The sequence below is a fragment of the Poeciliopsis prolifica genome, unplaced genomic scaffold (assembly GCF_027474105.1).
Source record: "Poeciliopsis prolifica strain line A6 unplaced genomic scaffold, Auburn_PproV2 SCAFFOLD020, whole genome shotgun sequence".
Classification (NCBI taxonomy): domain Eukaryota; kingdom Metazoa; phylum Chordata; class Actinopteri; order Cyprinodontiformes; family Poeciliidae; genus Poeciliopsis; species Poeciliopsis prolifica.
Window position 1 is genome coordinate 7,655,052 of NW_026562395.1, and position 11,793 is coordinate 7,666,844.

Genomic DNA, 11,793 nt, shown 5'->3' on the forward strand with positions numbered 1-11,793 from the left:
TGCTGGGCCCGTTCCCATCAGACAGATGTTGACTGTAGCGACGCTCTGAGTCCCCATGCACCGGTTCACCCGCTGCTAAGTCCCATCAACCACAGTCTATTTAAAGGAGGACTTTGATTGTTCCCCTGAGACTGAACAGGCTCATCCCGAGTCGGACCCCCGCGCCGTGTTTCCTCTCAGGTTAACTATAGGAACACCAAATCTGCAGGGGACCATAATGAGCCACTCATCATCACCATGGCAATAAGAAGCTGGAAAAGCTTTCTGTCAAACGTGGCTCGACAGCATCACCCACTGGACAGCATTCCACATTACAGCTAAGAATTGTTCAGTGATGAAGTTCATCACAGTTCAAACTTCTGAACAAAAACCAGATAAATTATTTACAGGTAAAATAAGTAACTCCAAGAATTATTGGAACCTAATTTCTTATAGGCAGAAGGTCATGGGAACAATTAGCAGCAACCTTGGTCTTGATACCGACACTGGGATTCCTTAACTTCTTGGATTATGAGACCAGAATAGGAACAAAAAAGCACAGTGCATAAAAACAAAACAGCCCTCGCCACAGCAAGGCAGGTCATATTAAGACACTGGAACGATTAAGCTATGGAATGATTCATGGCACTCTCAGGGACCGCCTCTTATGACCACAAAGTATACAGTCAGATAGAGGTGAATGAGAGTATGAGGGAACCTTTCTCAAAACTAGAGACAAAAGACTCAAACGCTACTGGTCCAGACTGTGGCAGGAAGCCGGAGCGCCTGGAGGGAAACCTGCAAACAGGAAACCTGTCAAATCTTTTTACCCTTTCGTCCCATAAATGTTTGTGTCTCTGGTTGTGAATGTTTAAGAAACTGAACACATGTTCTGTTACATTCTCCAGCCTCAAAATGTTTGCTTATTTTATCATCTTGGACGTTATCTTCAATGAAAGTGTATATTTCAAGCTCCTCTCTGAAAGCACCTTCATCATAAGGTGTGGTTTCCTGTAGTTGCTCTTAATTTGTTTGCTTTTCATGAACAAACATGAAGCCCCCTTCTGAACATGTCTTCGCTACAGCGGCTGTCTGCAGCGAAGACATGATCATCAACAGCTTTCAGTGTCTGTTGTCCATGAATTATGTAGGTGTAATACTGGGCTCGGTCAGAACCACAGCGGATGACAGAGGACAGGTAGTATCGCTCCGTTCCACATCCTCCAGGTTCATTGATGCTTGGGGTGGGAAGGACTTTGAGTTTCTTGTTACATCTGGCCGACTGTGGCAGAAAAAAGACCAGGATGTTATTGTCAGTGAGGCAGTGTGTGTGATTTTACTTTGACCTGCAGCCTGAGCAAATAGATATGACCCCTAACTCCACCCAACTTCTAAAAAGAGATGCTACGTTATCTATCGCTGTGGAAGTACAATAAGGGGCTCTAAGTAATTCATTTCACATGTTGTACAACTGCTTGCACTGTACAATTCTCTATCTGTACTGCCACCAAAAGAGTCGAGCCAGACCAGCAAAGGAAATCTAAAAGTCTCTTCCCAAGTCCAGACATCTGTCCCTCACTCCGTCAGGACTGGGGAGATTTCTAAAGGAATGCGTTTTCCTGGATGGTGGACGGCTGAGTAGAGAAGACCTGCACAGCACGGGACGGACGTGCTGTGCACGAAAAGGTCAATGAACACCTTTTCCGGAGCGAGACACCTCCTGGTCACACTCAGGTTCAGGATGGATTGAAAAGAGGGATTCACCCAACTGTTTTGGAAAACATTGCAGAACTTAAAGAAGTTCTCTGTGTCCTCCATGACAGTGTGTCCCTGCTCTGTGGCTCCTGTCCTCACCACATCCAGGATGTCTGAACCAGCTCGCTGCTCCGAAAGGTCAACGTCCCCATCCGGGTCGGTTATCCCTTTCGAAACAGTGAAAAAACTGGACCCAAAGACTTTGCTCTCGTTCTCAGAGAGCTTCCCCAGCCGGGAAGCCTCGTCTTTGGGAACGGTCCCAAACACACCACTGGTTGGGGTTTCAGAGATGTTTGTTCATTGAGCTTCCCTGATCGGGGAACAGTTAAGATCAATAACACAAACAATTCAGAGACAATGTTTTTGACAGACCCATGGCTGTGTCGTCTCTGTTAACTCCGTTTCCCTGGGAGACACGTTCCCTGTCCGGTAACTCAGACACCCGTCAATGTGTCTTTAGCGACGACATCTCTGGCTTTGCAGGAACTGATGAAGACAGAACTTCAGCAAAACCCTTAGATGTTAGGCCTTAGAAAACTCTTCCCCAGCCGGGTCAGTTTTTTTCCTTGGGAACCTTCGACTGATCGTTGTCTGGCGTCGTGTCTCTGAAACCAGAGACATCACTGTGACTGGCAACTGTCCAACTTAAAGGACCATGTTTGGTCAGGGGTAAAAAAAAAATACATTTTACATTAATTAAAAGAACACATGGCATACTTAAACATTGGTCACTCATACAGACAAAATACAGCATTGTTTATTTTTAAAATCTTGAAACGTTACAGTTGTCCCTCTGGACATTTATTTTGTCCCAAGCTACTTAAAAGAACTGAGGAGTGGCCTTTCATTCCAACTCCCAGACCTTTTATACTCAATGTTTTTTTAGGAAGAGGAGTAATTGATGATTTTTAACACCCTGCAAATTTTGGTTTGTAATTCTGTATTTATTTATTTATTTATTTGCATTGTGGGGTCCTCCGAGTTCCCCGTCAAGGACAAGAGGCGCAGTAGCTTTTCCACAAGGAGTATTAAAAATACTTTTTTGTTCTGCAGCATCAAAACCAAAACTGCAATGTCATAATTTCCATAAAATCGAAGATTTCAAACGGACCACAGCAATGCAAATTGGAAGAGAAGCTGCAGGACTGCAGAGAGAGAGAACATAAATGTGCAAAGCAGTTCTGCAAGAAAACAGACATGTGATAGTCAAAGCAGGTCCTCAACCATATTCTCATTCCAAGTAAGGTCTAAAAAACTGAGTGAGTTTGAATCTAGATAGAGAATACGGATACTCAACTCTTATTGAAATGCATTTAAATTTAAGACAAATACCTATTTTGGCTACTTTATTAACTTTAAAAGCTTCAGTAATGGAAGACATAAGGAACATATGCAGATCCAACTGCTTTTTATCTCTAAAGAGACCAGTTCTCAAGCATTGTTTATACACAGACTGACTGGCATTGGCATTTCCAAACATTGTGTAGACTAGTTAGAAAACAACACAGTCACAGAGGCTGACCATTTCTGCTCAATGAATCTCACATTAGAAGGTGGTGTCCCTCAAGGCTCGGTTTTAGGGCCACTTTGTTCATTCTTTGTGTTAATGATATTTATAGTAACATCAACAATGCAAATTTTCATTTTTATGTAGAGGAAACAGTTATGTATAGCTCTGCATCTACACCCAATATTATCTCTTACTCAGTTGCAACAGACTTTTAATACTGTGGAGGCCAATTTTAGAGTTTCAAAACTTGTTTTAAACTCAGGAAAAACAAAGCTTAAGTTCTCCTCAAATTCAAAATCAAAAGAACAAAACCAGCTACCAATCACTACTTCTCAGGGGTCCGGGACTCTTCTTGTCTCCCAGTATAAATATCTTGAGTTTTTAATTGACAACTCCCTCTTCTCTGAGATTTCTCATTCAGTCGTTAGCAAAAGAGTCACGTTTGTACTGGATGTCTTTTCTTTCTGTTAGTTGTTTAGAATTTTTTCCTGCTTGTCATTTCATACCAAACAGAGACTCGTGGATTTTAAATCAACTGCTAATTAGTACGGAAATCAATTAGGATCTAAAGTTTGAGGAGATGATTTCATTGAACAGTTTTAAAAGTCTCTTGAATAACAAGGAGACAGAAACTTCTGGCTGTGTAGACGTTTTATGTAATTTGTTTTATTAGATGCAAATGAACAATATGTTCAGTACGTAAAATGCTTGAAAGGTTGAAATTGACTTGTTCTTGTCTTGATAGCCTAGGACTCTGTTGTACACAAGATTTTTTAATCTCAGTGAGGTTTTCTTTTTCTGTCATGCTTAAATAAAGGTTACAAACAAAAAGGATTTCAGAGAAAATTAAAGTGACATAGACAGCTGATAAGCTTGTATCTTGGAACTTTTCCAAATTGCAGAATCTGAAAAAAATAAATAAATAGGTCTTTAATGCAAAAATTAAAGAATGACGAAGCATTGCATGTTTAAAGAAAATGAACGCCCTAAAAGGCAAATATAAAGGGCCAATTGAAAAAATCAATTTGTTTTCATTTAGAACCATCATGCCTCACAGTCGAGACAAAGAGCAAAAGTCAACCTGACTTTGTTCCTGCGTTGCTAAAAGAAAAACATTTCACATTTAAGTCTTCATTTCTTAGCCAACTTTTCCACTCACGTCAAGATTTTTTTCTGCTTTATGAAAGCTTCTATTATAACCTGGATGTTTTGAGCTCATGGAACAGATATTTACTTTATGTACTGCACATGTCTGCTCTGCATTTCTTTGAAGTCGATTCTTTGTTTTTGGCATGCAACTCCATTTATCATGTCTTTACCTTTTTTAGACATCAGTTTGTAACTGGGTTGCGCTCTGCAGTCTTTACTCAATGAGTAAGTCCACAGTTTTATCGTTACTTGTTTTATGCTGTGTGATAACAGTTCCAACTAAAGGGCTCGTTATCGAACCCACTTCCACAGAACTCTATATTTGGTCTGGATGCTACAGAAGGGGAGGAGGCTGGAAACACATTCAGTAGGATAAATGCACGTGGAAACTGACAGAATATCACACTGGGAAATCCAGCGAGCAATTCAGAAGACACCCCGCTGACTCAGCAGATCAGAATATCGTCCCTCTGTGAGGACAAACTGAAAGAGTAAGTAGAATATTTGAATGATTTTACAGATTTTGCTCTAGAACGATTGTACACCTTGAGTTGTACTCACAATTTCAGGCAGAACAAAACAATTCCAATTGGAATAACCTGCTCTTCATTTTTTTGTCCAACATTTTGTCTTGTGTTCTCTGTCTTTCTTTCTCATAGTTTTGTGTTTTCTATCAGTTTGAAGACATGGACTCCAATTGTCTCCAAATTCCTGCCTTGGGCAGACCTTTTTCCTTGGGAATGCTGTATGACGCTCGAAAAGATGAACTGATGACAGGTACAACTATTTACATTTACAATAACTACTATGGATTTAAGTCCTATTATACATACACAACTTCAGACAAAATGTTTGAGCTATCTGTCATGATCTATTGGTCTGTTTTAAGTGATACAACAGAAGCAATTACTCAGATTCTGACAATGAGTTTTAATTTAAATGGATTGTTGTTGTTCTTGATTTTTGTTGAAAGTTAAATAACCCAGATCAGTAGAAACTCTGATCTGATCTGGATCTGATCTTTATTCACAAAATAAATATGTAAGACAATAATTTTTTGGAGTGCACAAATGTACACTCCCAAACAACATTTTATGAAGAAACTATAAATATTTGGTATTCATGCTGCTGGACTATAATCAGGTTGTGAATGAAAAAAAGAAGAAATAGTAGAAAGAAAATAAAACAAATATGCAAATTATTGAAACCTGAATTGAAACCAAGCCGTTTGCTTCTTTACCAAGCTTTAAATATTTCTTTAGGGACGCTTAATATGGGTGTTTTCTGCAGACTGCGGGGACACTGTCCCCATGTGGCAAACATGGAGTCCCATTGGTGATCCATCAGCAGAAATATGAAAAATTGCAGGTCTTTGGATTTTGGTCATGACTTAATGTAAACACACACACACATGCAAATGTGTGAGACACTGTTTATATACAGTTATTGGGTGAGATGATCCCAATATCCCATTGCAGAACAAAAAGTTTATTTATGTGAGACAGTGGAAGACATGATACTAACATTTATCTGTTTGGTCAGGGTGCAAAGATATTTCAGTTTCAGCCACATCATGAGTCTGACCATCAGCTTGTCATTTCAGTGCTGCGTTTTTTATTGTACTTTTCACTCAACAGATCTGAGTGAAAAACCCAACAAAAAGTGAATAAAAAATATTTTAAAACTGAGTCTAAGCTGTGAATTTTGCATTTTTCTAAAGAAAACACATGGAAATTACTCAAAGAAATTGAGCCATTTAATGCGTAGGAAATTATGTCTGTTTTTGGAACAGCAGGAAAGGGACAAAAATGACCTAAATCACCAAAGGAGTTTCTGAGAGATTTTCAACAAGCTGAGGACTTGTTTGATGTACTGAATAGATCTGCCTGATTTAAGAAAAAGATTGTCATTAATTGGCTTCTTTCTAACACACTAATGGTGCTTTTCATTTTCCCCAGGAATTTCATTATGGGATGACAAGTTTCTGGATGATAAAAAAGAAACGAGCTCTAAACCCAGCAGTTCTTTTCAAGTTATTTCCTCTGATTCTCTTAAAGAAAAGACCTCTCTCTTGGATGTTAAAGCTTCTCTAAAAGCAAGTTTCTTGAGTGGTCTGATTGAAGTTAGTGGCTCAGCCAAGTACCTGAACGACAAGAAGAAATTTAAAAATCAGAGCAGAGTGACCCTTCAGTATAAGGCCACAACTCATTTGACTCAATTGTTAATGACGCAAAAGGAAGCCTCCAGTTCAGGCATTTTCAGTGACAAAGTACAAAACCTGGCAACGCATGTAGTGACAGGCATTCAGTACGGCGCAAATGCTTTCTTTGTCTTTTACAGTGAGAAGTTAGAATCTTCTCAAGATCAGGAGTTCCAGGGCACCTTGGAGGGGGCAATAAATAAGATTCCTAAAATGAGTGTTGATGGAAGCATGTCCGTGCAGTTAGGTGAAAAAGAAAAGTCCCTTCTGAAAAGCATCAGTTGCCAGTTTTATGGAGACTTTCTCCTTGATAACCCAACAAGTTTTGAAGATGCACTCAAGACCTACCAGAATCTTTCAAAGATTCTTCGAGAAGATAAGAATAATTCTGTACCGGTGGAAGTGTTTCTGACGCCACTGAAGACATACGACTCCAACACCCCTGCAGTAATGGGGGAAATCTGTGAAGGGCTAATCACTAAAGCACAAGATGTGTTTGAAGATCTGAGCCAATTTGACATAAGATGCAAAGAAATTCTGGAAGATGCAGCACTGAAGAACTTACCCCATATTTACAAGAATGTGCAGAAATTTTTAGACCTTTGCAAAAAGTATGAAAAGCAACTCAGAGGTACCATTAAGGAAAAATTTCCTTTAATCCGTGCAGGAAAAGAAAACGATAGTTCGGTTGAAAAACTGTTTGACGACCGAAACAAGTCAGCATTCAGTCATGACAATTTAGACAAGTGGATGTCAGACAAAGAGGCAGAGGTAACTGCCCTCAAGATCTGTCTGAGTGCAATGGAGGGCATTAAAATCATCTCCAATGAGCACCAGCTGAGAGAAGAAACTTTTTCTCAAGATGTGGTCCACACTCTGTGTTTTACTTTCACTTCTCTGGAGCAGGCCCTGGACCCGTACCTCGATCAGTTGGAGAGTTCCCTTCATTTGCATGATAGGCTTAGCTTCAAGCAAGTCTCTGCACCGAAACAAAACCAGTGGTACCATTCAAACAGTTTGATTCATGAACTCAGGAGCAAAGCCCAAGATTTGCAAAACATGGCCAAAGGCTTGAAGGCCAATGCCAAATTCCATTTCCTTGTAACCGCCTTGCAAAATCCCGAAATTCAAGGAGCAAGCATCTACCATTACAAGCAAGGCAAACTGGTGTCCAAGAATTTTTCAAAGCCAGAATTCTCAGACGTGAAGACAATAAGAAACAAAGAAGACCTCATCTGGTGTAAGTAATATGTCTGCTTTCAGATTCAGCACACAAGTAAGAAAAATATTATCGGTTAAAATTACAGCTACTTTGAACATCAAATCTGTCAAAGTAAACTTTTATTTGGTATCATTCCCAAGGAGTGTTCGATCTTACCTAAGATAAGCTAGCTGCAATATTCAACAAGATGTGACAAACTGTTCATCTGTTTAATTACCTGATTTTCCTTTTGTGTTTCCACTAGACACCTGTGATCTGACACTCGACCCAAACACAGCATATAATTATATCATTCTTTCAGAAGAAAACAAAAAGGCAGAGTATACATCAACGTGGCAGTACTATCCTGATCACCCAGTTAGGTTTACTAAGCCTCAGGTTCTGTGTAAGGAAGGGCTGCATGGGCGCTGTTACTGGGAGGTGGAGTGGAGTGAGGCTTCCAACATCGGCGTAGGTGTTGCGTACAAATTAATTGAAAGGAACGACGGCTTTGGGACGACAGAAAAGTCTTGGTATTTTGGCAAAAGTGATCGGTTTGAGGCTTGGAACAATGGCAAATTATGGAGCGGCGAAGGTCCTGCTGGTGGCTGCAGAATCATTGGAGTGTATCTGGATTTGAAAGGTGGCACACTGTCTTTCTACAAGGTGTCATGTGACAAATTAGAGCACCTCTACACCTTTAAAACGACATTCACTGACCATGTTTATCCAGGTTTCTACATTTATTCAGCCAACAATTACTGCAGACTAAGTCCTGTCCATTAGATGAGGCAGATGAGAAACAGTCTGCCTAGCTTGGGTCTGAGGAACAGTGGAGGCATTTTTCTCCACTGATCTTGACCTCCACTTAAACCCAACATTGTTGATAACCCCGATAGTGTTAGATTGAAGCTAGCATTTTTCCAGTAGTTTAATGATTTATGAGGAAGAGCTCATAGTCTTGGAGGTTGGAAGGCCTCCCTGTCATCACCCTAATCTACAGCTGCCTTCTCAGGTTCTTTGTTGGAACTCCTGTCAGGCCACTCCAAAACATCAATATTAGTGCTAGGTGGAAAAAAAAACACACACATTTTGGTAAAATCCAAAAATTATGTCAACCCTAAATCTGCCATTATTTTGAGCTCAACTGTAAACTGTCAAATAGTCTTTAGAAGAATAACACATCATGTAATAACACATTATTTTCTCAGATATTAAGTTTTGCTTGCAGATCGTATTATGGCCCAACTCATAAAACAAAAACAGAAAAGCACCATGAAAGTGCTGATTGTATTTAATCATTGTTTCTATGGCCAACAGTCAAGTGTGGTTCACTGTCTGCCATCAAATCAACAGATGAATAAAGAAGTTATGCTTAATTTTTTAAAACATGTTAAAGTGAATGCTGAACTATGCTGAACAGTTCTTAGAGATTTGTCTTAGTTCTTTAAAATCTAAATTGGAGTCATTTCCTTCTTAAATTGTTGATGGTGCTGGTTCAATATTTATCGCAGATCATGACTAAAACACTTCATTCATTTTTTTTCTGCATAGAGTTTGTAACGTTAGCTACAGATACAGATGAGCTGCTTTCACATAGGAAGCGAGCTATGCTTCACACTACTGTAAGGTCTAACCCTAAACATTTGTGATTTGGAAGAACATTTCTAGTAATGGGCTAGTAAAATGTGAAAAGTAAAAAGATCCGGCACAAAATGGTAAAAACAGAATTTTTGGGGGGGGTTTTAAACCTTGTTTTCTCTTACACATTTTCTCTGGTATCAGTGAAAAGCAAATGCTTCACACGCTGGAGAAACAAGAACTGGGTAACATCAGTTTTTCTTAAAGTGGGAGAAATGGTTTGTTTTTGGTTGCAGTTTGCAGATATATCATCAGCTTTTGAGAGAAACTAATTTCTTTTCTAGGTAACAGGGGTGATCTTTTTCTTTGTAAGATCTTTTATTAGTTTGGACCACTCAGGGCATTTGCAGTTGTAACAGTCATTATATTGCTTGGTTCCTAGAGATGAATAGGTATCATCATAAGGGAACACCTATTCCCTTTTGGCGTTGTTGTACTGTTGTACAGAGTAAGAACTCCTCTTCCACGCTGTTGTGGAGGTGATGATGAGGTGCAGAGCGGTTACTCCTCCAGCCTCTCACCGCACCGTCACACAGTGACATGGAGCAGAAATCTGTTAGTTTTGAGGAAAACTAGCCACTTTATGATTGAATAACAACATTCAATCATAAAGGTTGAATAGTTTGACTGGTGCTTGTGTTGTCTGTGGAATTGTGGGGGATATGATGGAAGAAAATGAATGAAACCTTGATGGACATGCATGTTAAGTTCCTCATCACATGTTCAATAAAGCAAAGCCCTGAGTTTAACCATTGTTTGAGGTCTGCATTCTGTTTCCAGGCTTGTTCTGCTCAATCAAACACAAAATGCAACTTATTTAAACTGAAGTTAATGTTTAAGTAATTTGTAAGGTTGGATAACTTCCAGTGATTAAAGATTTTATGGTTCAGTCATAAGACTCTAGAAAAACAATGATGACTTCTTTAAATATATATATATATATATATATATATATATATATATATATATATATATATATATATATATATATATATATATATATATATATATATATTGTCCCATGTAGGACAAGCCCCTACATGGGATGTACCACCAGCAAATAACCCAAGTGGCTGATATCAGTAAATCCTACCAATGGCTGGAAAAAGCTGGACTCAAGGACAGCACAGAGGCCCATCCTGGCCGCCCAGGAACAGGCCCTAAACACCAGAGCAATAGAGGCCCAGATCTACCACACCAGACAAGACCCAAGGTGTAGGTTGTGCAAGGAGGCCCCTGAGACAGTCCAGCACATCACAGCAGGGTGCAAGATACTGGCAGGGAAAGCGTACATGGAGCGACATAACCAAGTGGCAGGCATAGTGTACAGAAACATCTGTGCAGAATATGGACTGGAAACCCCGAGATCAAAGTGGGAAACACCCCCAAAGGTGGTGGAGAACGCCAGAGCTAAGATCCTGTGGGACTTCCAGATCCAGACAGACAGAATGGTAAGGGCGAACCAACCAGACATTGTCGTAGTGGATAAACATCAGAGGAAAGCCGTTGTGGTAGATGTAGCAATACCAAGTGATTGCAACATCAGGAAAAAGGAGCACGAGAAACTGGAGAAATACCAGGGCCTCAGGGAGGAACTGGAGAGGGCCTGGAAGGTGAAGACCACAGTGGTGCCTGTGGTCATCGGGGCCCTCGGGGCAGTAACCCCCAAACTGGAGCAGTGGCTACAACAGATCCCAGGAACAACATCAGACATCTCAGTCCAGAAATGTGCAGTAAATATATATATATATATATATCCATCCATCCATTTTCCGGTCACCCTTCTCCCTAACGGGGTCGGGAGGTGCTGTTGTCTATCTCCAGCTGCGTTCCAGGCGAGAGGCAGGGTCACCCTGGACAGGTCGCCAGTCTATCGCAGGGCAACACAGAGAGACAAACAGAACAAACAACCATACACACACATTCACACCTAGGGAGAATTTGGGAAGGCCAATTAACCTGACAGATATGTTTTTGGACTGTGGGAGGAAGCCGGAGAACCCGGAGAGAACCCACGCATGCACAGGGAGAACATGCAAACTCCGTGCAGAAAGACCCCGGGCCGAGAATCGAACCCAGGACCTTCCTGCTCAAATGCACCATCTGCTGATAAAAAGTTGCATTGCATTCAGCGCTATGAGGGTCACTGTTGAGAAGCTTGTTTTGTGCTGGAGCCTGACCTTTGCTCAATGCCCGAGATGTGAAATGCAGATGGAAAATTAAAGAACAATCGATGCCAACTTGAGCTCCTGTCATTCATTGCTACTTCAATTGATTTAAATTAAAATCACAATTTAAATGAATTTTTATTGAAAGAGTATGTCGGATTTCCGACATACGTCACGTGATGTATGTCGG

General features: G+C 40.3%; 1 protein-coding gene across 1 annotated transcript; it reads left to right on the forward strand.

The window, feature by feature from the left end:
* Positions 1–4,817: 4,817 nt before the first annotated feature.
* Positions 4,818–8,857, forward strand: LOC129369172 (neoverrucotoxin subunit alpha-like). Its single transcript, XM_055044541.1, has 4 exons — positions 4,818–4,884; positions 5,053–5,170; positions 6,352–7,833; positions 8,060–8,857. The coding sequence occupies exons 2-4, from the start codon at positions 5,080–5,082 to the stop codon at positions 8,578–8,580; spliced, it is 2,094 nt and encodes a 697-aa protein (XP_054900516.1). The 5' UTR covers positions 4,818–4,884; positions 5,053–5,079; the 3' UTR covers positions 8,581–8,857.
* Positions 8,858–11,793: the final 2,936 nt, after the last annotated feature.